Raw genomic sequence first — 26240 nt, forward strand, 5'->3', positions numbered from 1 at the left:
AGAAGAGTAAAAATGGAAAAATCTGAGAGAAACGAGTGTAAAGTGGACTGAACAGCGACTGTGAGCGCTGACAGGAAATCGATCATTCCACCTTAAAGTCAAAGAGTCCCTGTGAACCACGGCGGGGGATTCCAGCCTCATCAGACTCATCTCACCTAGACACCTTTCCTCGCCCACTGCTTCAAACATGGAAGGCTGCCGACACACATGAAACAAAGGGTTAATGTCATCGATTTCCCCCTCAGCAGGGAATCCCCCTGTGCAGCGAGGGATTAATAACAGCTGAACGCAGCCGCTGCCACTCATCTCAATACCGGGCTGAGGAGGCTGAGTCAGCGCGCACAGCGAGCTGGAAAATCTGCCTCTCAGAATATTGGAAATGTTTTTTCTGCTTCTTCATGTTTCACTGTGTTTGTTGTGAAGCTGTGGGGGCGCCTTGCACGGTGACATCACCACCCTTTACATCAGCTTCAATCAATCACTCTTTCATCTGCACATCAAGAACCGTTCATATCATCAATAAGTTAGTCTGAGTGGATATCTGACACATTACAGTCTTCTCTTTGTGTTTCAGCTGCACTGGAATATATATATATATATATATATATATATACACATATGTATTTAATTTAATTTACTGGTGAACATAATATCAGTTATGATGCATAAACAGGTGCAAGAAACTGTTTCCTCCATCCTCTCAATTCCCCGACAGCAACCAGCTGACAGTTTCAGGTGCTTCTCTGCGTTGTTCCAGGAAGAGGCAGCAGCGCATTTCAAAGCTTTTTTCACTAATGCTGTTGTAACTATGGGGACCAACGTCTGCAGAACGTCTGAGAGCAGGTTTTTACACATGTATGTACACAGATAAGGAACCAGTACCAGATACAGCCAGTATTAAACATAAAGTGAGCAGATCACTGTGCTCTAAAAAAAGTAAACAAGCTGCCAAAATCAGGTGTTCCCTGCCTGGAGAGCGATCAGAATGACAAGTTCTGATCAATAATAGGATCTAAATATCTGTATGTTGTGACCATTTCAGTTTCAAGCCTTTGAGCAGTTGAGATCTTAGAAAGATGAGATGATGGTAACTGTGCCATATGAAAGTAGCATTTAACACAAACTGACGCTGAGTCAAACAGGTCTGAACATCAGAGACAGACTGAGTGTCTGAACTACTGAGAGACATGAACAGCAGATAACTGAACGCAGCGCTCCATGAATGATCACAATCATTATTTACATATGTGGAGAACAGCAGTGGTCCCAGTATGGAGCCCAGGGGCACACCCTCAGATACAGCATGTGTATCTGTCAAGGTCACATGGTCTCCTGTATTCTCTATGGTGTGTTCTGTGTGTGGTTTGTTTGCTTTGTACTGTTTGTTGTTGTTGTGCTGCTGTATGTTTTTTTGTTGGGGATTACAGATGCAAACTAGCTTCAAGCTAACTCTGGTGCAGTGCATCTTCAATGTTTCAAACTGCACACTGTCCCAGTCAATCAATCAATCAATCAATCAATCAAATCAATAAAAAGAGCTGCTCAATATTTCTTACAGTCCAGCGCTTCAATAATGTCATTCACACTTTAATAGCAGCAGTTATTGTTCACTAACTAATAAACTCATCATTTAGAGATCAGTCTGTAGTTATTAACATCAGTGGATATTAAACATACAGTAACAGGAAGAGTTATTAGCTTCTAAACTTTTAAACACAGTTTTATCCTCCATCACTTCCATTATGAAGGATCTTCTAATGGTCAGACTGACCAGGAGGAATGATTACAGCGTTAATGTTCATCTGACTGACTGACTGTTGCTTTAATGACTGGAAACAAAGACACAAGTGGATGTTTTAAAGCACACAGAGGTTTATAATGAACGGTAGAGCCGCCATACTGTTTGTTATAAAACTGATCATCAAGCAGCCAAGTTTCACTAATGGTTTCCTGTTATGAGGTGTCACGAAGAAGTTTGTCTTCATGTTGATCTGCTGTGATTCTGACAGAACTGAACTCATCATCAAGACTGACTGAAGTACTTCAGAGTACTCCAGAGTACTCTGAAGTACTCTGGAGTACTTGTCATTTCCATATTGTGACTCTTTTCTTCTGTTTAAAGTGTAAAGAAGAGAGTGATGATTTGATATATTTCATATTTTCTGTATAGTTATGACAGTTGAATTAATATGAATATCTAATTAATTTCACAAATTGTGAAAATACATTTTATTTATAATTATTTTGTGATAACTGATTTCATATCCTATTTAAAAAACATTAAATATTAAAAACATATTATTTGTTCATTAGTTCATATTTGTTAAATGTGAATATTTTAAACTGAAGATCTTCACCATCTTTGTGAAACATTGATCCACTTTTCACCATTTTCTGGACAAAACAACTGATCAATTAATCAGGAAAATAATTAACAGATGAATTGATAATAATTGTTAGTTGCAGCTCTAATGTATTTATTTACCTTTGTATCACTGCAACATCACAGTTGGTTTTATTCTCAGGACATAAAGAGAGAAAATATTGTTTTAAAAGGAGTAAATAAAGTAAACAAAGATGACGACAGACTGCAGTAAATAAAGACGACATCAGATGAAACATCAGTTATAAACATCCTGTTTCTCTGATTCACTGATTAACATCAGTTAGACTGTGATTAACTCATCATCACTGATGTCACACATGTTCACACCTGCAACTATTATTATTATTATTATTACCGATCCATCCGTTCCTCTAATACAACTGATTGATTACTATTAAAATCCTAAAAAGATTCAGTTTAGTTTGGAATCATTTTTGCTGATAAATTACTTCAAACAGTTACTCAATGATCCAAACGGCTGCTGTTGATTGGCTAATCAATGAATTGACTAATAGTTTGACATTTGTTGATATTAATATGCACTTTGGTATGTTGTCTGCAGCTGCAGACGAGGCTTTAGTATTTTTAAAAAGTTAAATGTTGTGTTTTAATGTACAAACACATATCTGTGAGCTGCTGAGACGGGACGGTGAGACACACTGGTTCATGTCACCAGGACTGCATGGCTCCGCCCACTGCGGCGCACGACAACTCACTAACAAACCAAACCGCCGCACTCCAGGAAAAAAAAAAACGTGCTCTGCGTTGCCATGGAAACAGGGCCCATTGTGACGTCACAATGTGTCTTCTTCACTTCTTTTAATCAACGGATTGTTTGGTTTCCAACGTGACGTCTCACAGTCTATCAGATCAATATCTGGATAATTCATTGATCTAAAGATATTGGCAGAGATGCTCAGATCAGAGCCTGTTGATATTGATCATATGAAACTGATCAAATATCAGCCAGACGTGTTCAATCCACCATAAACACTGTTGTGTTGCTACGGAGCGATGATCCACTTCCTGCTGCAGCCATCAGTCCGCTGATCAGCAGCTGCTTTCATAATCAATCAATCGTTTGCTGGATCAATGTTTTCTTGCCCTCACATCAGCGTACGTTTAATATTTCAGGTTTTTGAGGTGCCGACGTCACTGATGAGTTACAGATCAAATGATAAACGCGTTCAGATATGAAAACTCTGAAGTCTAAATGACTGTGATGAGAAGTCAGAGCTGCTGCTGAGTTTTCTCTCTGAGATGCTGAAACAAGTCGAGACTCAAAAACCAGAGAAATGTGCTTCATATTGTTTTATGTAGTTTCAATTTAAAACATGAGTCATATTCTGTGATCCTGTTCTGAATGTCATGCTGCAGGTTTAATATCATCGTACTGAGCTCCACGATGTTTCTGCTCCAGACTTCACATGTTACTGCAGATATTACATCTATTCATTATTCATGTATTAATCATCTTTGCAGCTCTGCAATGAAATATTATGTTGGAGATGTGAAGTAAAAGAACACATTATTATATTTACTGTATTATCATCAGTACTGATGTTTAAATGCAGAAGCAGCATTTCAACGTGTAACTGAGACTTTTCTCCGTTATTTTCTTGATTATCGAGACTTTTTGTCTCTAAACATTTAAAAACGTCCGTCTGTGTTTCCAGCTGACGTCCCAAAAATATTCCATTTATGATGATATAAAGCAGAGAAGAGCTGAAGAACCTGAGACACTAGTGTCTGTGATTGATAAATGATTCATTAGTGATCAATAGAGATTCATGTTCTCACTCTTGTTGTATGAACAAATATTTAAATTCAGAGCTTTTACATGTAAAATTGTTTTTAATTGTGATTGTTGGTGAATTAATCAGCGACTGTTCTTTCAAACATCGTCTCTGACTGTTAGTTTGACTAAATAAGACATCTGAAGACGTTACATTAGATTCTAGGATGTTGTTATTGACATATTTATGTTTTAATGACCAAATGATCAATCATGACAATAATCCAAACATTAATCAATAATCAAAATAATTGCAGTTCTCCTCTCAAGTGAAGGACTTGAGTCTTTGTCACCACTGAGAGAACAGTGTAATTACAGCGTCACTGGGAACCATCACTTCTATTTTATTGTGCTTATTGGTTTTTGTGTCTTTTCATGATAGATTGTTTATCTGCCTCGTCTGTCACAGCTTTATGGGATAAATACAGTCCTCTATTTACATATCCAAAGCTATCTATTCATATACACACATTTCCTCAGGTACTTTACTTCAATACCCAGAGCATCCACATTTCATTTGGTCCTTCTACTCTACACTTCATATGGAAATATTGCAGTTTTACATCATTTCATTCATCTGATAGCTGAAGTTATTTTACAGATTTACTCTGAAGTCATCTTGGAGCAATAGTTAGGCTTGTTTAGACACTGTGTCGACAATCATCAAAATATAACATCTAATCACATTTAAGGCAACATAAGACTAACTCTGGCAGAAGGAAATACGTTAAAACAATTCCAGCAATAAAATTAATGGAGAGATAATTGTGATGAGTGTGGTGCAGTAAAAAGTACAATATTCCTCTCTGAAATGTAGTAGAGAGGCAGAAATTGGTAGGAAGTGTAAAAGTGAAATAATTAAGCATAGACGTGAGTTAACTCAATACTGTGTTTAAGTAGAAAGCTTCTGTTTAATCGCCTCATGTTCCTCCGAAGAGACCAAACTCTGCAGCTCAGCAGTTAACTCAGTTAGCCACAGTTAGCTCTGTTAGCCACAGTTAGCTCAGTTAGCCACAGTTAGCTCTGTTAGCCTCAGTTAGCTCTGTCAGCCACAGTTAACTCAGTTAGCCACAGTTAGCTATGTTAGCCACAGTTAGCTCAGTTAGCCACAGTTAGCTCTGTTAGCCTCAGTTAGCTCTGTCAGCCACAGTTAACTCAGATAGCCACAGTTAGCTCTGTTAGCCTCAGTTAGCTAAGTTAGCTCTGTTAGCTAAGTTAGCCTCAAATAGCTCAGTTGCCGGTGGCTAACGGCTAACCAGCGCTCCTCCCGGTGAAAACAGCCCCCCTCCTCCCGGTTCCCCGCCGGTTACAGCGTTCCGGAAGACCGGAGCACCTCCTCGGCTGTTCCCGGCAGGAACACGGTTATCTATGACCGCAGGAGGACGAACAGCGGCCCGAGTGCCCTCACAGGGTTGGCTCATTCCCCTATAGCGGCTCACTCACCTCCGACTGCATCTGCCCGGCGCCAAGCGGCAGTTGACGTACGAACCGTGCGTCATCACGTCGGCTGTAGGGCCAGGCCTCGCGCGCAGTTCTGGCCTCCAAACAATATAAAATATAGTTTATAAAAATAATAATAAAACTTATACGAGTGTAGTTATATCACAACGACCTCATTTAGTACAAATGAAGAATAAACACTTTTTATTTAGCTTTGTTTTGTTTGTTCAGCTGTAGTGGTACTGGTAGTATAATCTACAGATGGGTGACAAATTAAAGGAAAAACCGGTCCAGGTCTGAATGTTTGACCCCTACAGTGAGGGGGTCTGGGGGCTCTGTTATGCTGTGGGGGTCAGTTTGCTGGCATGGTTTGGGTCCACTTGTCCCCTTAGAGGAAGGGTCACTGCTAATCAATACAAAATAGTTGTGACTGATCAGCTTTATCCTATGATGAAACATTTCATCAGTCTCAGTATTAGCCGTATTAGCAGTGGTTTCAGTATTAGCTGTATTAGCAGTAGTCTCAGTGTTAGCAGTATTAGCAGTAGTCTTAGTATTAGCCATATTAGCAGTAGTCTCAGTGTTAGCAGTATTAGCAGTAGTCTCAGTGCTAGCAGTATTAGCAGTAGTCTCAGGATTAGTGGTAGTAGTATTAGCCGTATTAGCGGTAGTCTCAGTATCAGCAGTAGTAGTATTAGCCCTATTAGCAGTAATCTCAGTATTAGTAGTAGTCTCAGTGTTAGCAGTATTAGCAGTCGTCTCAGTGCTAGCAGTATTAGCAGTTGTCTCAGTATTAGCTGTATTAGCAGTAGTCTCAGTATTAGCAGTAGTCTAAGTATTAGCAGTATTAGCAGTCGTCTCAGTGCTAGCAGTATTAGCAGTAGTCTCAGTATTAGCCGTGTTAGCAGTAGTCTCAGTATTAGCAGTAGTCTCAGTATTAGCTGTATTAGCAATAGTCTCAGTATTAGCAGTAGTCTAAGTATTAGCAGTATTAGCAGTCGTCTCAGTGCTAGCAGTATTAGCAGTAGTCTCAGTATTAGCCGTGTTAGCAGTAGTCTCAGTATTAGCAATAGTCTCAGTATTACTGTTGTTTGTTCATACAAAATAAGAAACAGGAAGTTTCTTCCTTCAGAGGAACTGTGAAGTGTTCAGTGATCTGATTGTAAACACAGCACAGTGATATTTTCAGTGAACATGAATACTGTGTGCAGGATAAACTCTTCACCTGTTTTTATTAGCATTCATTAATCCAGTTCTGCAGTTCACGGTCAGTTTAAGTCTCCAGTCAGTGTTTTAATACTTCAAAGAGCCTGAAATAATGTTTGTGTAAAGTCTGAGTGTGAGAAGGTCAAAGTTTCACCACAAACACAGAGCTGAGAGTGTTTACACTGGTGTTACTACTGCAGCGTCACTGCTGATCAATAAACTTTAAACGTTTTACTGCAACTGAAGCCAAGGAAGACATTTCAAAGCATCTCCAGAAGAAAAGCAGCGTTTGTTTTCAAAGTTTCTCTGAGCTCACCTTAAATCTCAGTTTAACAACTGGACGTACCTGCAGGATTTTGATGTCACAACTAGGAGCATTGGAGTCAGTCATGCTCCAGTATACAAATTATACAAGTGTGATGAGGAAACTTGAAGCCTCCAGTGCACAAACTGTGCTAACAAGGCAGACATCTTTATCAAGTCCCATTAAACTCAGTGAAATATTGTGACAACAGTCAGACTCAGCGTGAGTCAATCAACATCCACACAGCAGACATCAAAACTACTGTAAGTCTTCAAAAATTATTAATGGAGCAATAATTTCCAAAATGACCAGCAGCACACTTATTAGAGGACCTGAGTTTATAGACTGAGACCAGAATGACTGGTTGAAAACGATGAATTACTCAGTGTGTTTCTGCAGAGACGTTGAATCTCTTTGAATGGGACTCAGTTGGAGCAGCTAGCTTCAGACTGAAGACATGGCAACAGCTGATTGGCTGTAAACATAAACTGCAGAGGCTAGCATGGCTAGCGTGCTAACAGCGTTTATCACACGTCACTGTCTGTGTCCTCTGACACTGTTCTTACACTGACCTCTCTTCTTATGAAACAATTAACAAACAATATTTCTCCAGTTCCCACAGTACATCCACAGTTAATACATAAAAAACTCATAATATGTGTTTTATATACAGTATATACTGTATATATATATATAGTAATGAATATTACACGTCACTATACTAATCCTACATATACAATACATCAACGACTTTCCACTTAATATGTTGTAATTTTGAGTAAATATCCTAATTTTGATTTACCATGAGTATTTTTAGTTCTATCATCTATGTTATTGGTATTTCAACAGTTCTGTGACGCTGACAGACAGTAACTGAGTGTGATCGTGTTCACCAGGATGAGACTGACAGACATAAACCAGCAGCTCACCACCAGCCGTCCTGATTAATGAGGTGAAACTGATTCTTTTTATTTTCCAACCAGATTGCAGTGTAATATTGATGATGCTCAGCGCAGACTCTTCCTGCTGATGTTTGGTACAAACATAGATGAAGAACAGAGCGTCTGAGCTGTTTCACCGGGGAAACCTTTTATTTGTAGAGTTTGGTGCAGAAGAAGACAAAGTTCTGAAGTTTTGTTCTTGTCCATGTTTGGCAGATGTTTAACTAACTAAGCAGCCCGGTGTTCACTGCTCGCTACGTCCATGAAGTCAGGAAGCCATCTTCATATATAGACGTCTACAGGCTGAGTGTTGGCAGCTGGAGGCCAGCCAGAGACGTCTCTCTCTCTCAGTCAGGAGTCGCAGGAGATCTTCCAGCTCTCTCCAACCTCTGGGCCCTAACAGACCTGCTGAGGAACCGGTCCCAACACCTCCTGAGTGCGTACTGTAGGGGGCAGTTTGGTGACGGTGCAACGTTCATGGGATGCAGGGCGGGAACATGAAGATGGGTTGCAGCTGTTTGAGGAGCTCTCAGGAGGTCTGCAGCAGACATATCAGTAAATCCACATGAATGAAAGGTTGCTTTATTGTCACAGTATCAGAGTTCAGCAGTGAGGACACCATCATCATCATCATCATCATCATCATCATCACTGTGTGTTCATGAGTCATTATTCTATAAATACATATTATTTCTGACTGTAGCTGTAAATGTAAACTGGCAGGATGTGATGAGATGAAGATGGTTCATAAATATTCTGCTGGATCTTCACGTGACAGAAAAAATGTTTTTAGATTATTGACTGTTGATTAGAAGCAAAGTAGCTTATTGATCTGAACGACTGAAAGGATCTGCTGTGTCTTTATATAATAAGAACATTAAAACAGCAGCTTCTCATCTTGTCTCACATTATCAGATATATATTTATTACTAGATACCAAAATGGATGATGTAACATTAACTATTCACGTTATAACATGTGAAGCTTAACGAGCTTTTAGCTAAAAACTGTCACAGATTTATTGTTTCTGGTACAAAATGATTGAAAAGATACACAAGTTATTAACGATCACTAACGAACTGACACATCAGTTTAGATTATAACGAGCTTTAGTTTGTGTTTTATCAAGTTATAATTTGATAAAACAAGAAAAGTTTCTTCTTCTACAAACTGAATAATTTGTAATTATAACGAGTCAGAATAACATGAAAAATACCTCGTTATAACATGCAGATGTTTGATATTTTCATGTTATTATGACGTCATAATAACATGAAAATAACAAACATAATAAATTAATCTGTTTTTACAAGAAACTTTATAACAACAAATCTCATTAAAACAAGGAACTGAGACTAAAACGTTTGTTTGAGATTTATAAGATAAATATCTTTCTGCTCAGTCAAAGTGACCTGAGATCACTTCTATAAATTAAACTTGATTTATATTTTAATAAAAATGTAATGCAATAATTTAGTCATGTCAGTTACTGTATTTGCTTCTTGTTTTTTAATTATTGTCAGTTTTATCCTTTATGTTCTTATTTAATGTTCATTTCTTTATTTTAAATGTGATAAAAGTGAGTTTGTGTGTTTAATGGAAATAAAAAGTGAATCAAACTGGCGTTACAAGAAGAGTAACACAGCTTTATTAAAATTTAATTTGGCTACATGTATTCGAGCATGGTCATTTCCAAGAGAAATTAAAAATTCAATAATAATACTTCAGACATTTCAGGAATTCCTTCATCATCATCATCATCAGTCCTCCTTCACCTCTTCAGTGGGATGAATAAAGTGGATTTTTTTTACTCTCAAAAATACAGTGTTTCACAATAATCATCATTGTATCAAAAGTTCCCCGAATTTAGAATTTCCAGTAGTTTCAAAACGACAAAAAAAAACAATAAAATGAAACAAAAACAAAACAAAGAATTGAAATGTTCCAAATACCATAGACGCTCTCTATTCATATTTTTGCTCCAATATTCAATGACAGAATCATTTTTACTAAAATATATCTATTTGTGAGGAACTCTAATACTGTACACTACAGTATGAAATAAATAAAATTAGGAAATATAAAATGAGTCACATAAATAAAATGGTAAATTCTCAAATAAAAACAAACAAAAAAAGAAATTTGCGTTGGAAAATTCAACAAAAAAATGTAATACTGACAAAAATACTGTCATGGAACAAAAAAATACAGAAAATTGCACAAACATATGTAAACTAACAAACTGCCGTCTATCTATGCTAATACTGACGAATGAAAACAAGATGAAATATTCATTTTAATAGTGAAGCCGAGCAGAAACACAGGTGATGTACACTGTACAGGGATGGCACAGGTGAAAGGTTTGCATATAAGGCTTTCTCTGGAGAAAAAATCAACACACAAAAAGGCTCCGTCCTTTTTTATCTTCATCATTTCAGATATTCTGCTCCGCCTCGCACGTTTAAGACTCACATTAACATTTTATTTCCAACATCACACAGGTTTAAATGTTCCTTCACATAAAGAAAAAAAATAAAAAAAATCAGGAGGCCCAAAATCGTGTGGTTAGTTTGCAAAAAATAAACAGGAAGAAATCAAAAAACCTCACAGTAAAAGGAGACAAAAACACAACGATAATACTGACAGGAAGTGACCGAGTGTTCGAAAAACACAACAATAACACTGACAGGAAGTGACTGAGTGTTCGAAAAACACAACAATAACACTGACAGGAAGTGACCGAGTGTTCGAGGCTTTTTCCCTCTTTTTTTAAAAATGTTTATTCTTTCGTTTTGTAGTGATTCGGGGAGTCGAGTGCAGTTTCCTGACGTGGGGGTTCGAACACAACGAGACACAGGAAGTTAAGAACATCGTAGCACCACACAGCTTTTAGGCCTTTATAATACTGTACATTAAATCATCATTATTACTTCTTCTTCTTTTGTTTTTGTTTCATTTTTTGCATAATGTGGATTTTTAAACAATCCCACCAGCTTCATGACGTGGACGTTGGCGTCATCGCGTTGCATCAGTCAGGGACTGTACGCAAATTATTCCTGAGGCGAAGTGACTCGTGTTATTAAGTGTTATTAATGTTTTCTGTGGACCCCCCCTTTAATTACACTGAAGAAAATGCTGAATTCCACATTTTGGGAAATATACTTTTACATATATACTTTAAAATAAAGTATTATTTTTTGTTCGTCTGTTTTATCTTTACAGCCACGATGCACATTAACATCTCTGTAAATGTGCCAGCGGTAACGTGAAAAAGGTTTTTAAAGCCAGATGTTCGATTATCCAAATAAAACCACAATATTTTCTTGATTCCTCTCTCATGCTACAGCTAGCAGCTGGTTAGCTTAGCCTAGCATAAAGACTGGAAACAGTGGGAAACAGCTAGCCTGGTTCTGTCCAACAGCAGCAAAATCATTTCTTGTCTGTAACCAGTAATTTAGTGGCGACTTGGATGGTTGCCTAGCAACTGCTCAGAGCAACAAACAGTCCGAAACATAAACCTCCAAAAATGTTCGACTTGTCGTTTTTAGACGTTGGTTTGTACGAATTAAACAAACACGATAAAACGTATTAATCAGAGACGTTTCTGGTACTTTTGGACAGAGGCTAGCTTTGCTAAGCTAACTAGCTGCCAGTGGTGGAAAGTAACTAAGTACATTTAATACATAATAAACATAATAAACATAATCTAATGATGTCATATATAATAATATATCAGTCAGAGGGACCAAACCACTACTTTTACTGCAATACTTTAACTACATCAAGCTCATAATACTTATGTACTTCAACTGTAGGAGGATTTTCATGCAGGACTTTTACTTGTAATGGAGTATTTGTACATTGTTGTATTGGTACTTTTACTGCATTAAGGATCTGAGTACTTCTTCCACCGCTGGCAGCTGCTGGCTGTAGCTTCATACAGACGTGAGTCTATCTGAACATCGAGCGTGTTTCCAAAAATGTAAAACTTTTGCTTGGACTGGGAACGTTAGCATCACGTGATGTTAACGTTTTAGTTGTTAATGAGGCTCATTACATCTGATCAGTGATCAGCTGAATGTGAGGACAAATGAAGGACTGTTTCTCTGCATAAAACAAACAAACAATATAAATCTGGGGTAGATAACAGCCCCCCCACCTCTAATAATTAGTGTACAGTCCCTGAAGAGGATTTTCTGAATGTTCTGAAAGCTTTTTTCTTGTGACTTGTTGTTTCTGGATCAGTCCTCCTGGTCCGACTTGCCGTCTGTCTTCCCTTCTCGTAAACTCTCGTCCATCAGCTGCGTCGTGTCTTTGCCCTCGTCGTTGTCCCTCGTCGAGTCCATCTGGGTCCTGCTGTCTCCCTCCTCCTCCTCCTCCTCTTCCTCTCCTTCCCTGAAACTTGCCTCCTGTCTGTCTGTCACCTCCTCGTACGTTTTGTCCACTTCCCTCTCGCCCGCTCTTCCCTCAGTGCCATCTCTCAGGATCGTGCCGCCGCCGCCGCCACCACCGTCCTCCTGCTGGTCCTCGGGGTCCGAGTATCCGAGCGGCCCCAGGCCCTGCAGGTAGGCCCTCCTCATCAGCAGCTCAGTGGGCTCCAGGCCGCCCACCACCACGCCACCACCACCGCCGCCTTTGTCCCGCGCCTCCCTCTCGGCCGCCTCGCGCTCCTCGGCCTCCCTCTTGCAGTACGAGTAGCGGTGGTTCATGTGCTGCGAGTACGAGCCCGAGTGAGAGAAGCGCTTGCCACACTTGTCGCACTGGTACGGTTTCTCTCCGGAGTGCAGCCGCGAGTGCTCGATGAGATGGTGCTTGTGTTTGAAGGCCTTCTTACAGATCTGACACTGGTGAGGACGCTTCCCTGCAGAGACACAACAGGACAGGAAGAGTGAGGACGCCGCCGCCGCCGGGAACAAACACAGCAGAGTGTCGGTTACATCAGAACACAACATGCTCCACAACCAGAAGAAACTCACAGGAACAAAGTCTCATTTACATCTGAGACTTTCTGTCTGTTGGGAAATAAAAAAGATCCGTAAAGACGTTCATATCTGTTAGTTTAACTTATAGTTACAGGATCTGTTTGTCATTTACAACAAGAACAAGCTCAACATGTTTTCATTCAGTTCATAAGGTTCATCTGCCAGTTTATAAAGACACAAACAGTCAAATCTCTTCATATCTCTGAAATATTCATTCATGTTCACTTATTATATAACAGCAGTTATATAACCTTTAACCTTTAACCTCCTATAACTGAAACATGGTGTGTTGGTGATACGTACACATGCTGACAGGTATAACATATATATATATATAATTATTGAACGTTTTAAAAACGTGATCTCAACATGTTTCTGCAGGTTCACCATCTTCAATTAATACCAGTTCACCAGTTTACCAGTTTAATGCCAGTTCACCAGTTTAATACCAGTTCACCAGTTTAATGCCAGTTCACCAGTTCACCAGTTTAATACCAGTTCACCAGTTCACCAGTTTAATGCCAGTTCACCAGTTCACCAGTTTAATACCAGTTCACCAGTTCACCAGTTCAATACCAGTTCACCAGTTTAATGCCAGTTCACCAGTTCACCAGTTTAATACCAGTTCACCAGTTAAATACCAGTTCACCAGTTTAATGCCAGTTCACCAGTTCACCAGTTCAATACCAGTTCACCAGTTTAATGCCAGTTCACCAGTTCACCAGTTTAATACCAGTTCACCAGTTTAATACCAGTTCACCAGTTAAATACCAGTTCACCAGTTTAATGCCAGTTCACCAGTTCAATGCCAGTTCACCAGTTTAATACCAGTTCACCGGTTTACCAGTTTAATACCAGTTCACCAGTTTAATACCAGTTCACCAGTTTACTAGTTTAATGCCAGTTCACCAGTTTAATGCCAGTTCACCAGTTTACCAGGTTAATACTAGTTCACTAGTTTAATACCAGTTCACCAGTTTACCAGTTTAATACCAGTTCACCAGTTTAATACCAGTTCACCAGTTTAATGCCAGTTCACCAGTTTAATAGCAGTTCACCAGTTTAATGCCAGTTCACCAGTTTAATACCAGTTCACCAGTTCACCAGTTTAATGCCAGTTCACCAGTTTAATACCAGTTCACCAGTTCACTAGTTTAATACCAGTTCACCAGTTTAATACCAGTTCACCAGTTTAATGCCAGTTCACCAGTTCACTAGTTTAATACCAGTTCACCAGTTTAATGCCAGTTCACCAGTTCACCAGTTTGATACCAGTTCACCAGTTTAATACCAGTTCACCAGTTTAATGCCAGTTCACCAGTTCACCAGTTTAATACCAGTTCACCAGTTTAATACCAGTTCACCAGTTCACTAGTTTAATGCCAGTTCACCAGTTTAATACCAGTTCACCAGTTTAATACCAGTTCACCAGTTCACTAGTTTAATACCAGTTCACCAGTTTAATGCCAGTTCACTAGTTTAATACCAGTTCACCAGTTCACCAGTTTAATGCCAGTTCACCAGTTTAATACCAGTTCACCAGTTCACTAGTTTAATACCAGTTCACCAGTTTAATGCCAGTTCACCAGTTTAATACCAGTTCACCAGTTTAATACCAGTTCACCAGTTCACTAGTTTAATACCAGTTCACCAGTTTAATGCCAGTTCACTAGTTTAATACCAGTTCACCAGTTCACCAGTTTAATGCCAGTTCACCAGTTTAATACCAGTTCACCAGTTCACTAGTTTAATACCAGTTCACCAGTTTAATGCCAGTTCACCAGTTTAATACCAGTTCACCAGTTCACTAGTTTAATACCAGTTCACCAGTTTAATGCCAGTTCACCAGTTTAATACCAGTTCACCAGTTCACTAGTTTAATACCAGTTCACCAGTTTAATGCCAGTTCACTAGTTTAATACCAGTTCACCAGTTCACCAGTTTAATGCCAGTTCACCAGTTTAATACCAGTTCACCAGTTCACTAGTTTAATACCAGTTCACCAGTTTAATGCCAGTTCACCAGTTTAATACCAGTTCACCAGTTTAATACCAGTTCACCAGTTCACTAGTTTAATACCAGTTCACCAGTTTAATGCCAGTTCACCAGTTTAATGCCAGTTCACCAGTTTAATACCAGTTCACCAGTTTAATGCCAGTTCACTAGTTTAATACCAGTTCACCAGTTCACCAGTTTAATGCCAGTTCACCAGTTTAATACCAGTTCACCAGTTCACTAGTTTAATACCAGTTCACCAGTTTAATGCCAGTTCACCAGTTTAATACCAGTTCACCAGTTTAATACCAGTTCACCAGTTCACTAGTTTAATACCAGTTCACCAGTTTAATGCCAGTTCACCAGTTTAATACCAGTTCACCAGTTTAATACCAGTTCACCAGTTTAATACCAGTTCACCAGTTCACCAGTTTAATGCCAGTTCACCAGTTTAATGCCAGTTCACCAGTTTAATAACAGTTCACCATAATAGAGACCAAAGATGTGACAGTTTGATGATACAACATAATTATTGATTATTGATCACATTCACACATCGGTAATTCCTGATATAATTAAATCAATATCGAGCTGCGACTAGTTGATTAATTGATTGACAGAAAATTAATCAGCAACAATTTTGATCAAATTATTGTTTCAGACTTTTTGGTTCTCAAATGTGATTATTTATTAGCGATGCACGATATCCGATATTTCCAACTCACTGTGGCCGATACTCGATACCGATGCCGATATTTGCACATATTATTACCAGCTGGCTGAGGAGACTATTAGGTATGGAAGTATAGATTGTACTAAATATGATCAATAAAGACGATATATGAAGGAAGAACTGAGGAAGACTGGAGTTCAGGAGTTCAGCATTAAAACTTTAATGAACCTGCCAAGTGGGAGCAGCAGCAGAGTTTTCACTGAGTTTATTAGACAGACAGGATTAATGTGAAGGATTTAATCTCTGGTCCACACTCCGGAGCAGAAGGTGGCGGTAATGCACCTGATACGCTGGTCGCCAACCGCCGTTATAAACCAAAAAGATTTTTTTTTCCCAAACAGAGTGGTACATCCTGTCAGCCGAGGTGTTTCCTATCTGTGCAGCCGAACGTAGCAGCTCCTGACGGTCCCGGTGTTTCCTCCGCTGGCTGCTCCTGACGGTCCCGGTGTTTCCTCCGCTGGCTGCTCTTCACTCAGCCGCCCGTCAGACCTGCTGCGTCATGCAGAACCGGGGCTAACGTTAGCTGGGAGGCTAACGGAGCGTTAGCCGCAGCATGACCGGAGGGAAGCACAGCCAGTTAGCCTCCCAGCTAACGTTAGCCCCGGTTCTGCATGTGGATCCAACCGGAGCTCCGGTTTGTTCTTCAGGTTAAAGCGGGAAGACGCAGCCGGTCTGACGGGCGGCTGAGTGAAGAGCAGCCAGCGGAGGAAACACCGTCAGGAGAAACAGTCCGCGGAGGGAAACAGTCAGACGGCGGCGGAGAAGACGACAAATCTCATAATCGGCAGAAATGGCCGATGACATGCTGATAATATGGTGCACCCCTAATATTTATAGTTTATACTTATAGTTTATATTTATAGTTTTTATTTATAGTTTATACTTATAGTTTATATTTATAGTTTATACTTATAGTTTATATTTATAGTTTATACTTATAGTTTATATTTATAGTTTATATTTATAGTTTATAGTTTATAGTTTTTTTCTCCTCTGTGATAATAAACGGATCATCTTTGTTTGTTTTGGACATTTGAATGTTTTAAATGAACCAAAACTCACAAATTATTGATTGAGAGAATAATCGTTACCTGCAGATCAATACGCAGCTCGTTGCTTTAGTTCATACAAACATTTCATAACTAACGTTACTGTTTACAGCAGCAAACACAAAATATTTCAGTTATTGATTATATACATTATGAGTTATTGATTATATACATTATGAGTTATTGATTATATAAATTATGAGTTATTGATTATATAAATTATGAGTTATTCATATTAGAATATGAATTAAAATATAAATGAAGGATGTTTTGTTGGTTTTCGGTGATATTTGAGGACGAGAACAACACAGATCTTCAACAACGACGACGTGTGTGAGTCCAAGTCTGAATTCATAACTGTAAAGCGTCGTCTGATTGGCTGTTCTGTTGCTGGAGGACACATGATTGGTTTGCTGATGACGAGAGAGAAGCTGCTTCGTTTAAAACGTTCAGAAGTCATTAATCTGCTCGCTGTCTGTGTCCGTCTGCTGCCGTGGTGACGAGATGCCTGAAACGCCGCGAGGCAACGTGAACCTGCGGCGGCTGCGATGACATCACAGCGCCAGATTAAACCTGAGGAGGAGCAGGAATCCTTCACACGACAGTCAGAGCCGTAAAACACACACTCACACACACACTCACACACACACACACACACACACAAACACACTCACACTCCTGGATTTACTACGACTCCGTACGAGCGGAAATTTCTCCCATCTGACTCTGAACAGGATGCTTCATTCTGCTGCCAACCGACAGGCTGAATGCCGTCCAAACACACATCCCACGCACACATGCACAAAAAACACGCCTTCACCCCGAGAGTGCCAACACACACACACACACACACACACACACACACACACACAAACCACGCACGTACATGCACACCTCCTAACAAACACACATGCAGGCAGATCGTAGCCACAAATAGCCCTGAACGCCTGTAACATCCACCATAGCTGGCATAGTTTACTGTAACACACACACACACACACACACACACACACACAGCAAAAATAACCGAGACGGCGGATTCCTGCTCCGAGTGACGGGGGGGGTGAGGTGGGGGGGGGGCATGAGCAACGAGATGATGCAACTGAGTGAAAGAGACGAAGGTAGAACAGGTCACAGCTCCTTCCAGGACGCCGCTCAGGTAACATCGTCAGTTTCTCTTCTTGTAGTTTTAATGATCAGTTGAAGCTTCGATGCTCAGATTTTATGTTGCGACGCATCAGATAGTTTAGCTTCCTGGACTGTGTGGACCTCTGGTTAAAGAAAATAAACAGAAATATGCCAAAATGTTGGCGTCTCGTCCCTGAAACAGACTTTCAATCTACACAATGTTTGACCGACAAATGGTTTTCATAACGGCTGCACACTGACTCCAAACCACAGATTTATTTAGACACAAAACTTAACATCTGATTCCCATGTGTCTGCCTGCTTTACACACTTCCATATTCCTGATACGTTTGGTAACTTTGAGATCTCCAGCAGAATTTAAAATCTACATTTCTGGTGTTTTAAACACTTTTTGACGGCAGGTATTAACTGTAAAGATCATCTACTGAGGCGGACACGGCGCGACGGTGCGACGGGTCGTACGACGGGGCGACGGGTCGTACGACGGCGCGACGGGTCGTACGACGGGGCGACGGGTCGTACGGCGGCGCGACGGGTCGTAGCTTTTTAAAGGAGCTCAGGTAAGATCCTTGGTTTGTGTTTTCTACCAAATGTCATTTTCCTTTTACAGCTGGGTTCAGGTCTGTTGTTTTATCAGAACTGACCTCCAGAAATGATTCAGCTGCTGATCAATAAAATCTAACAAACATCTGATTCTTATCGTGGTGTTTGTGTGCAGGCTTTACTCCACCTATGTTTGATGTGCATATAATTCTAATAATGTTCTGTTCAGTATAAAATCTGAATGATTTTTTTCAAGTTTCTCCCAAATCCAGCAGATTTTTAAACGGTTGGTCCTCAGATAAGATCATCTCTGAGGTTCTACACTGAGAAAAAACACTGATTTTAGTTTTAATGTCTGGTTTCGGTTGATTTGCAACAGAAAGTTTTATTTTCTGGACAGTGAGGATCAGAACTGACTTCCAGAAACAGAAATTCAAGACAGAAAAATCATTTTTTCATCTAACAAAGATCTGATTCTGATCCCGACGTGTTTGTGCAGCCATGACTCTTCTTCATTACATTACATGTGCATATAATCATACGAGCTACTTCTATGTAACACGTCTACATCTTTTTCACACGTTTCTCCCTGATTCAGTCTGATTTGTTCTGTTTTTACAGGGTGATAGATAAGATCATCCCTCTGTGGTTGAACGTCATTGAAAAATACACTAATTTTATTTTTCGAGCGGGGTTTCGGTTGATTTACGCTCAGATTTCACGCATCAGGAAGTTAAAAGACAGATAAAAACAGGCCTCCAGAAAAGAAAGTCAAGAGGTTTTTGTCTCTGTAAGAAACTTTGAATCTGCAACAACATTTGACCCAAAACATGTTGTAACGCTGACGATAAACCAGACGAACCAGAGAGAACATCATCTCCACAACCACATCTTTGTTTTAAACATTTTCCCTAAATTCAGTCTGATATGTTCGCTCACTTTGAGATCTTTAGTAGAATTTTAAATTTAAAAAAATCTGTATTTGTGATGTTAAACAATAGTGACTGCAAATGACAACGTTGTAAATGTTGGTGGACGAGTCATTATTGTCTCCATGTTTAGCTGCTGATGTTCAAAATAAATATGAATAAGTTCCTGGTTTATAAGAGAAATGAAGTGTATAGAGACAGAGTCCAGTTATTACTACTGTATGTTATCATATCTACATGTTTCTGTAGCTGGGATATAATATGAACATTTCCTGCTCGGTAAGTCTTGTTGTTGTCGATCAAACGCTCTCTGAATATGAGTCATAATGTTTCCAGATGAAAACTAGATGTTGACAGATGGTTCACCTGTGAGATGTTTCTACCACAAACTGTTTGTTTTCAGTTTAAAAAATGAGAAATAGATCATCTCTCTGTTGTAATTAATATTTCCTTTTGATCTTCGGTTCAGTCTGAATAAACACACATGCACAAACAGCAACACATGCAAACATGCACACCTCCTCCTCCTCCGTCTCTCTCTCTGCACAAACACATCCCAGTATGAATGAGATGCCGCAGAAAATGTTGCTTATATTTGGGGCGCTGAATGTTTATGTAATCCTCTCCATATTAACTGATCCCTACCCCCTGCTGAAAAGAAAGGAACATGTTAAAGGCCATGGTTTACAGAGAACAAAACAGAAATAAAACAGAAGAAAGAAGAAAAAACTACACGTGGGGGAGCTACGTGACCAAATGAATAAAAAAAAGGAGAGACTGAAAGAAAAATTTGAAGACATAAGATATGAAGGGAGAGGGCACAAAAGCATCGGGGGTGGGGTAAAGAAGAAGTGTCCAAATGTTATATATACCTGTGTGCTCATATTTGTGTCTTAGGAGGGAACTGGTCTTCTGGAATGTTTTGTCGCACAAGTCACACGCGTACATACCACTTTCAGTCTTCTTAATCTTCTTCCTGGAGAGCAGCGAATCGCTGTCTGTCAGGTCGTCCAGGCCTGACAGATAGTCTGCCGTCCCGTCCAGCAGCTCCCCCTGAGACACAAAAACACATCGTTTCAATACAGGCAGATAATCCCACACCTGTCGGCTTCACACTCAGAGACACCTTCTGCTGCAACCCCCCCACTGCCTCCATGATCCCAAGTCTGGACAGAGCTTAAAGGCCCGACCTGGGTAAGTCCCTTCATCCAGGGGACACTTAAAAAAGGGGGAACATATGGAGAAGGGGAGGTTTGATTTAAGTGTTGTGATGAAGGAAGATAGCAGTTAAAACTCAATAATTCATCACTACATCAAACTCAACAGAACCTGAAAAGTCAGAAAAACTACACCATTGGTTGTTGAAACTACTCATATATTCTCCACAAAACAATCTCAGCATGTCGCTGTTCTGGACCTGTTCTTTGAGATGTTGAGACTAAAAGTTCACTCTTGACCTCCGGAACAGCAGTTGACAAAATAATTGAGATTTGAACACGAACTGGGAAACTTCATTGGCTGAGGAAGATCTTGTTACACAATCAAAAGCTCCAGAACAGCTACTAATGGACCATGTGGACAGAATGTTTTGTCGACTACTTATATTTACATTTCCCTGACAAGCACCTTCCTGTTTTGTGTGAATCACCTCCCTCAGAAGTACAGCAGGAACATTATAGCATAATGCTATTTTACCGCCTGTTGTCTACATTCACACATCAGTGATACACAACTGTCTTACTTCCCAGCGATCCATTAAACACAAATTTTGATCTTGTTTGTTGCCCAGATAAGCTAATACTACTTCTTTCTTTGGACATACAAAGCTAAAGTCTTTGACCGCAGTTCATGGTGGACTCCTCCTAAAAGCCTACATGAAGGCAAACATTCCTGAACCTTCACCAAAGGTGTCCAACACACTGCATGTTTTCAATGCAGCCAAACACTGATGAGCACTAAAACCTGCAGGCTCATCATGGCACCTGGTTGAACACCTCTGATCTAAACTGAAATAGACTTTGACAATACAGGCAGCAGATTCGGAGGCCTTGTAAAAATTACAACACTGACATCATATAGACTGTTTGCTACCTTTACCTGGAAACCTGGTTTCCGTTGGTACTTTCTCCTCTGCTGCATTTCAGCAAATGTGGCCGCCCCGGTGGCGTAGGTGTAGGCCATGTGGGGCAGGAAGCTCATGGGGTCGAGACCTGCGTATGGCCTGAGGCCCGGGATGGTGGCCTGGGCAGGAGACATGAAAGTAGGCGGAGGAAAAGCTCCATGAGGCGGCAGGGAGGTGTAGACAGGGCCACCAGCGAAGGGATTAATCCCAAAGATCGGACTGCTACTCTTCTCCAGCTGGTGGATGGAGTTCCCTCCACCATCCGAGCCCAGGACCTCCTTCTTGATGTTGACTAGATCTAAAGGCCTGGATGCCTGGTCTTGCAGCTCACCATTGTGCTCAATGCTGAAACCATTGGGTCTGTGTCGCTTCTTCTGCGCCATGTGTTTGGGCAGCGACAGATCCAGTGGTATATCCCCATGGGCATCCTCAGAGGCTAGGCTGTTTGGAGTGTAAGAGCTACTCTGAGAGTTTTTGGAGGAAGTGGAGGAAAGGTTGAGGGGTGACGGAGTGTTGTTCCTCAAGTGGTCCAAGGGGTCTAGTGGTTTGTCCCCTGTTGTCTGCCTGTTGGCTGTAAACTGGTTATTTATTGTGAGTCTGTGGGAGGCGTCACCGTTAGTGAAATCTACGGCAGGAAGTGACACCGGTGACCGGCTCAAGGTGTGGTTGCCGTCTGATCCGCCGTGGTCAGGAAGGGGCGACTTTTTCCTCAGACCGCCTCCATGGTTTTGGCTCTTCCACTGGGCAAACCACTCCTTGACAAACTCTTGAGGAAGGCCAACAGCAATTGAAATCTTGAGAAGTTCCTCTGAGTTGGGTTCAGTGTTCATGGCGAAGTAGGCCTTGAGCACTGACACGTGGTCCTTGAAGGGGTTGATGGGGCTGGTGCCCCGCTCGTTACTGGACAGCTCAGAGGACATCGCCCCCCTGCGGCCAGCAGGACTAGTCTCAGCCGGCTTTAGGACCGCTTTGATCTCCTCGTTCATCTTGCACAGGTAGCGCTCATGTTGGTGCAGTGGGATCGGCCCAGGAAAGCTCTCCTTGCAGAACTGGCAGGAGAACGGCAGGAACTGGTTCTGGCCGTCATGGGATTTCTCCTCGCTGAGATCCACTGAGTGGTTCGGCTTCTCCTTCTTGACATCCACTTGCCTCTTGGAGTCGTCAATCAGACTCTTGGCCTCGTTGACCTTCTCCAGCGTGTAGTCAATGATACTCTTGGTGGGGCTGCTGTGGCCCACCACCTGGAAGCTGGCTTGCTGAGAGGACAGGGCCAGCTTCTGTTCCTCCATCTGGGCCCCCAGCTCCTTCATGTAGGCCCTGAGCTTGGAGATCTCCTCTGGGTTCCCATCCATCTTCTGCCTGCACACCGTGTTGTCCACAATCTGAAGCACCTTCTGCACCTCGCTCAGGTTGTTCCCAAGAGGCCCTCCGTAGCCCAGCAGGGGCAGGTCTATGCCCAGGCCACCCAGGTGTTGAAGGGGGCTCTGGGAGGAGCTATGGATACCCAGGGGGCTTCCACCACGGCTGTTCATGTAGACACCCGGTCCCCCAAACTGAGAGGCCATCAGCAGCCGGTACTCGTTGAAGTCCATCGGCTCGGCTTTGATGTCCAGCTGACCCTGCTGGTCTTGTGGGCCGAGCGGTCGCCCGTTTTCCAGTTTGTGGCGGAGCTGGGCGAGGGCGGGGCTTCCAGGCGATGAGGTCGTAGAATTCGGGGAGGAGCCAGGCTTGCCGTTGTTTCCGTTGCGTACTCGTCCGTTGACAGCAATCAGTCCGATGCATTTTTTGCTGCTGATGTGGGAGCTGTAGGAGCCGGAGTGGGAGAACCGCTTCTTACAGTTGGAGCACTCGTACGGCTTCTCACCTGGAACACAACAGGAAATGTAATTATTTTGAGTTTCAGATAAAAACTATTTCAACTTGTAGTTCAGTAAACTGTAAGTGTTGCCAGATTGGACAGTCTTTTACTTTTTATTTGAATGGGCGGGTAAAAATGGTTTTAGGTGGATAATTTGAGCTACTGTTTGTACCATTTGGGTGTTTTTCAGGCTACTTTAACTGGACCAACTGCTCCTCTCCTGTAATTAGTATGATTGAGATTTGCAGGATTCTGGTAGACGTGACACTCACTGACTGAAAGAAAATTACATTCTAGTTCATTAAAATTAGGCTGAATTATTTTTCTATTCCAGTTATTTGGTCACATTAGGTCACCTATGTGTAAAAGCTTTCACATAAACATATTTCTGTATTATTGTAAGGACCCGGTTACACCAGCAATTAAAACGGTGAAATTAATTTTAATGGCATTTCTGTGATCAACGACTTCATTTATTTTAAAATGAATCTTTCATGTCTTTGGTGAACTTTGACCCGCTGACCAATAGCTAACCGTCTTGCCAGAGCTGACCTGTGAGAGCCGGAGAGTCCAAAATGAAAGAAGCTATTGTAGCTTATTAGCTGTGTTGCTAACATGCAGTTTTACTGAAGATCCTCTATTCAGGAGGCCATGAAACCAGTACGACTTATTGTCTTGTTAGCGACTGAGCTAAGTTAAGTTAAAGCCAAAGCTAAGTTAAAAGCATTTTATAACCAACAAAATATTATCATACCAGACTGGAGGCTTGAACTAATAGTCTCTCTATATATGGTTAATCTTGTATAGATGTATAACTATAAAAACATATAATATCTAAAAATGTGGTCTATTTTTATGACATCTGGGCACATGTGAGGCTTTCTGTCAGTGAAATCTGGCAACACTACACAATCAATATTTAACCAACATCACAGTGAATTATAGGATGACTTGACATAAATAAGTAAAGATGAATCATTCATGTAGCTGCATATGTGTTAAAGAACAAATTTACTCAAAAAGATAAAATCATTGTTAAAAGTATTCAAAGAAAAGTTTTCAGTTGTTTCTATTTCTGTTCAGCTTTGATCTGTGCAGCTGAATTACTCAGATATGAAACAGGTCATCTAACTGAAGAGAGAATGTGATGAGTCACTGAACAGAGAGCTGCAGAGGAAGATTATTAACTCTCCAGTCATTTTCAGACCGACTGGTGTGTCGGGGACAGGCCTGAGGCAGGACGACCCACCGCTGTGAATGCGCAGATGCTCCTTCAGGTGATGTTTGTATTTGAAGGCTTTTCCACACTCGGTGCATTTGAACTTGCGGTTTCCAGCTCCTTCGTTCAGCAGCTGCGGCTGCAGAGAGAAAAACAAAAAAGTTTTCATGTGATGGAGGACGAGTGGGAGTCGGTGAGCAGAGAGGGAAGCAGATTACGAGGCTGTGGGACTGAAGCTGACGGGGGAATTTAATAGTAGTTTGTAAAGCAGATCTGATAGATTCTCCTCGTAGATTAACTCACCGGTGAAACACATTCTGAGAACAGTGTGGGCTGACTTTGTTCAGAGGTTTGTGGTGTAGGTGCATTCCCGCCATTTGAAATGCAAATCAGGAGATAAACAAACACAAACAGTGTCGGGGGGGAGACGCCGTCCCCCTTCGACTGCAGCGACTGTACAAGTTGAAGCTGAGCAAGTGGGAGCTGCGTGTTCACTGAAATCCCTTCGTTTCAGACGATAATATAAACTCCGGCTGAAGAAGATTCATTTCTGCTCATTTAACAGGATAAAAAGCTTTAAAATGTATTCGTCCTGTTTGGTTTGAGTTCTTTTTGATTTTAAAATCAAACAAAAGACATAAAAGACCAGAACAACTGATTCATTACCTTCACCGACATAACAGAACAACATTCACAACATCACACATACAGACGCAGTCAAACGTTTGGACACAACTTGAATGAGGTACTGTATGACATTAAAACGATTGTGATCTAATATAAAGTCATACATGTGTCCTGGTTTTTATTAAAACTGTCACATGTAAGGCAAATGTTACACCATAATATGAAGTTCTAACATTTTCACCTGTAGTGAACGCTGCCCTGGATTAAAAAAGTTTGTGTTGAATTACAAAATAAACAAATAGAAACAAGTTATTTTTCAGATTTAGTGAGTTTTTAGTGACATAAGTCCTGACATGAGTCACCGGCCTCGACTCTGTCTCCCTTTAACAGTTTAACTCAGAGGAAGTACACAAATAAACAAGCACTTAAAGTCATTTGGGGATTATGATTCTTTAAAGCAGCAGGGAAAAGACCATCTGCTTGTGTTTAGGGCGGTGAAGGGGGGGGTCAGGTATGAGGAGAGGGAGTTTTTGCTTCTGTGACGGTGATCTGAGGTCCGAAGCTGACGAGCTTAACTCAGGAAATCTCATTATAATCACAGAGTAATTGGAAAATTGAATGATTCACTGCTTAGTTACCGACTCTAATGTGAATTTTGGATCATGAGGGGCAGGAAACATTTAACACCAGTGTATTATTAGATTATTATTTCACACCCTGGACTATATTTACACGCTGCTGAAAATGACACAATGTGAGATATTTACAGTGAACGCCATGAAACGAAAAGGAAAAAAAAGGCCTGCATGTATCTTGATTAGTGGAGATTTCTAATCAAATCTGTTCCAGTTACAGTTCCAGCAACAGCTGATGTAAAAAGTCAGATGGCCCGGGGAAGTCAATATGCTCGCACATCCCACGCATGCCTCGCTGTAGGCGGCAGCTTGAGGGGAAACGAGTAA

The 26240-nt window shown here is 40.9% G+C and overlaps 2 protein-coding genes across 7 annotated transcripts in view; both read right to left on the reverse strand.

Moving 5' to 3' along the window:
- gtdc1 (glycosyltransferase-like domain containing 1) overlaps window positions 1-5695 on the reverse strand; it is a 52010-nt gene extending 46315 nt beyond the window's left edge. For 2 of the 3 annotated variants that reach the window (XM_044365770.1, XM_044365768.1), the window contains exon 1: window positions 5438-5614. In XM_044365770.1, the coding sequence (XP_044221705.1) occupies window positions 5438-5602 (165 nt within the window). In that variant the 5' untranslated portion in view covers window positions 5603-5614. The other variant, XM_044365769.1, reaches the window with a different exon arrangement.
- A 6217-nt stretch (window positions 5696-11912) lies between these two features.
- zeb2a (zinc finger E-box binding homeobox 2a) overlaps window positions 11913-26240 on the reverse strand; it is a 55065-nt gene continuing 40737 nt past the window's right edge. For 2 of the 4 annotated variants that reach the window (XM_044365345.1, XM_044365346.1), the window contains 4 exons: window positions 24682-24790; window positions 21550-23438; window positions 20325-20505; window positions 11913-12933 (listed from right to left, as the gene is read on the reverse strand). In XM_044365345.1, the coding sequence (XP_044221280.1) occupies window positions 12314-12933; window positions 20325-20505; window positions 21550-23438; window positions 24682-24790 (2799 nt within the window). In that variant the 3' untranslated portion in view covers window positions 11913-12313. The remainder of the gene's footprint in view (window positions 12934-20324; window positions 20506-21549; window positions 23439-24681; window positions 24791-26240) is intronic. The other 2 variants (XM_044365347.1, XM_044365348.1) reach the window with 1 other exon arrangement.

Source organism: Thunnus albacares, chromosome 11 (assembly GCF_914725855.1).
Source record: "Thunnus albacares chromosome 11, fThuAlb1.1, whole genome shotgun sequence".
Taxonomy (NCBI): Eukaryota; Metazoa; Chordata; class Actinopteri; order Scombriformes; family Scombridae; genus Thunnus; species Thunnus albacares.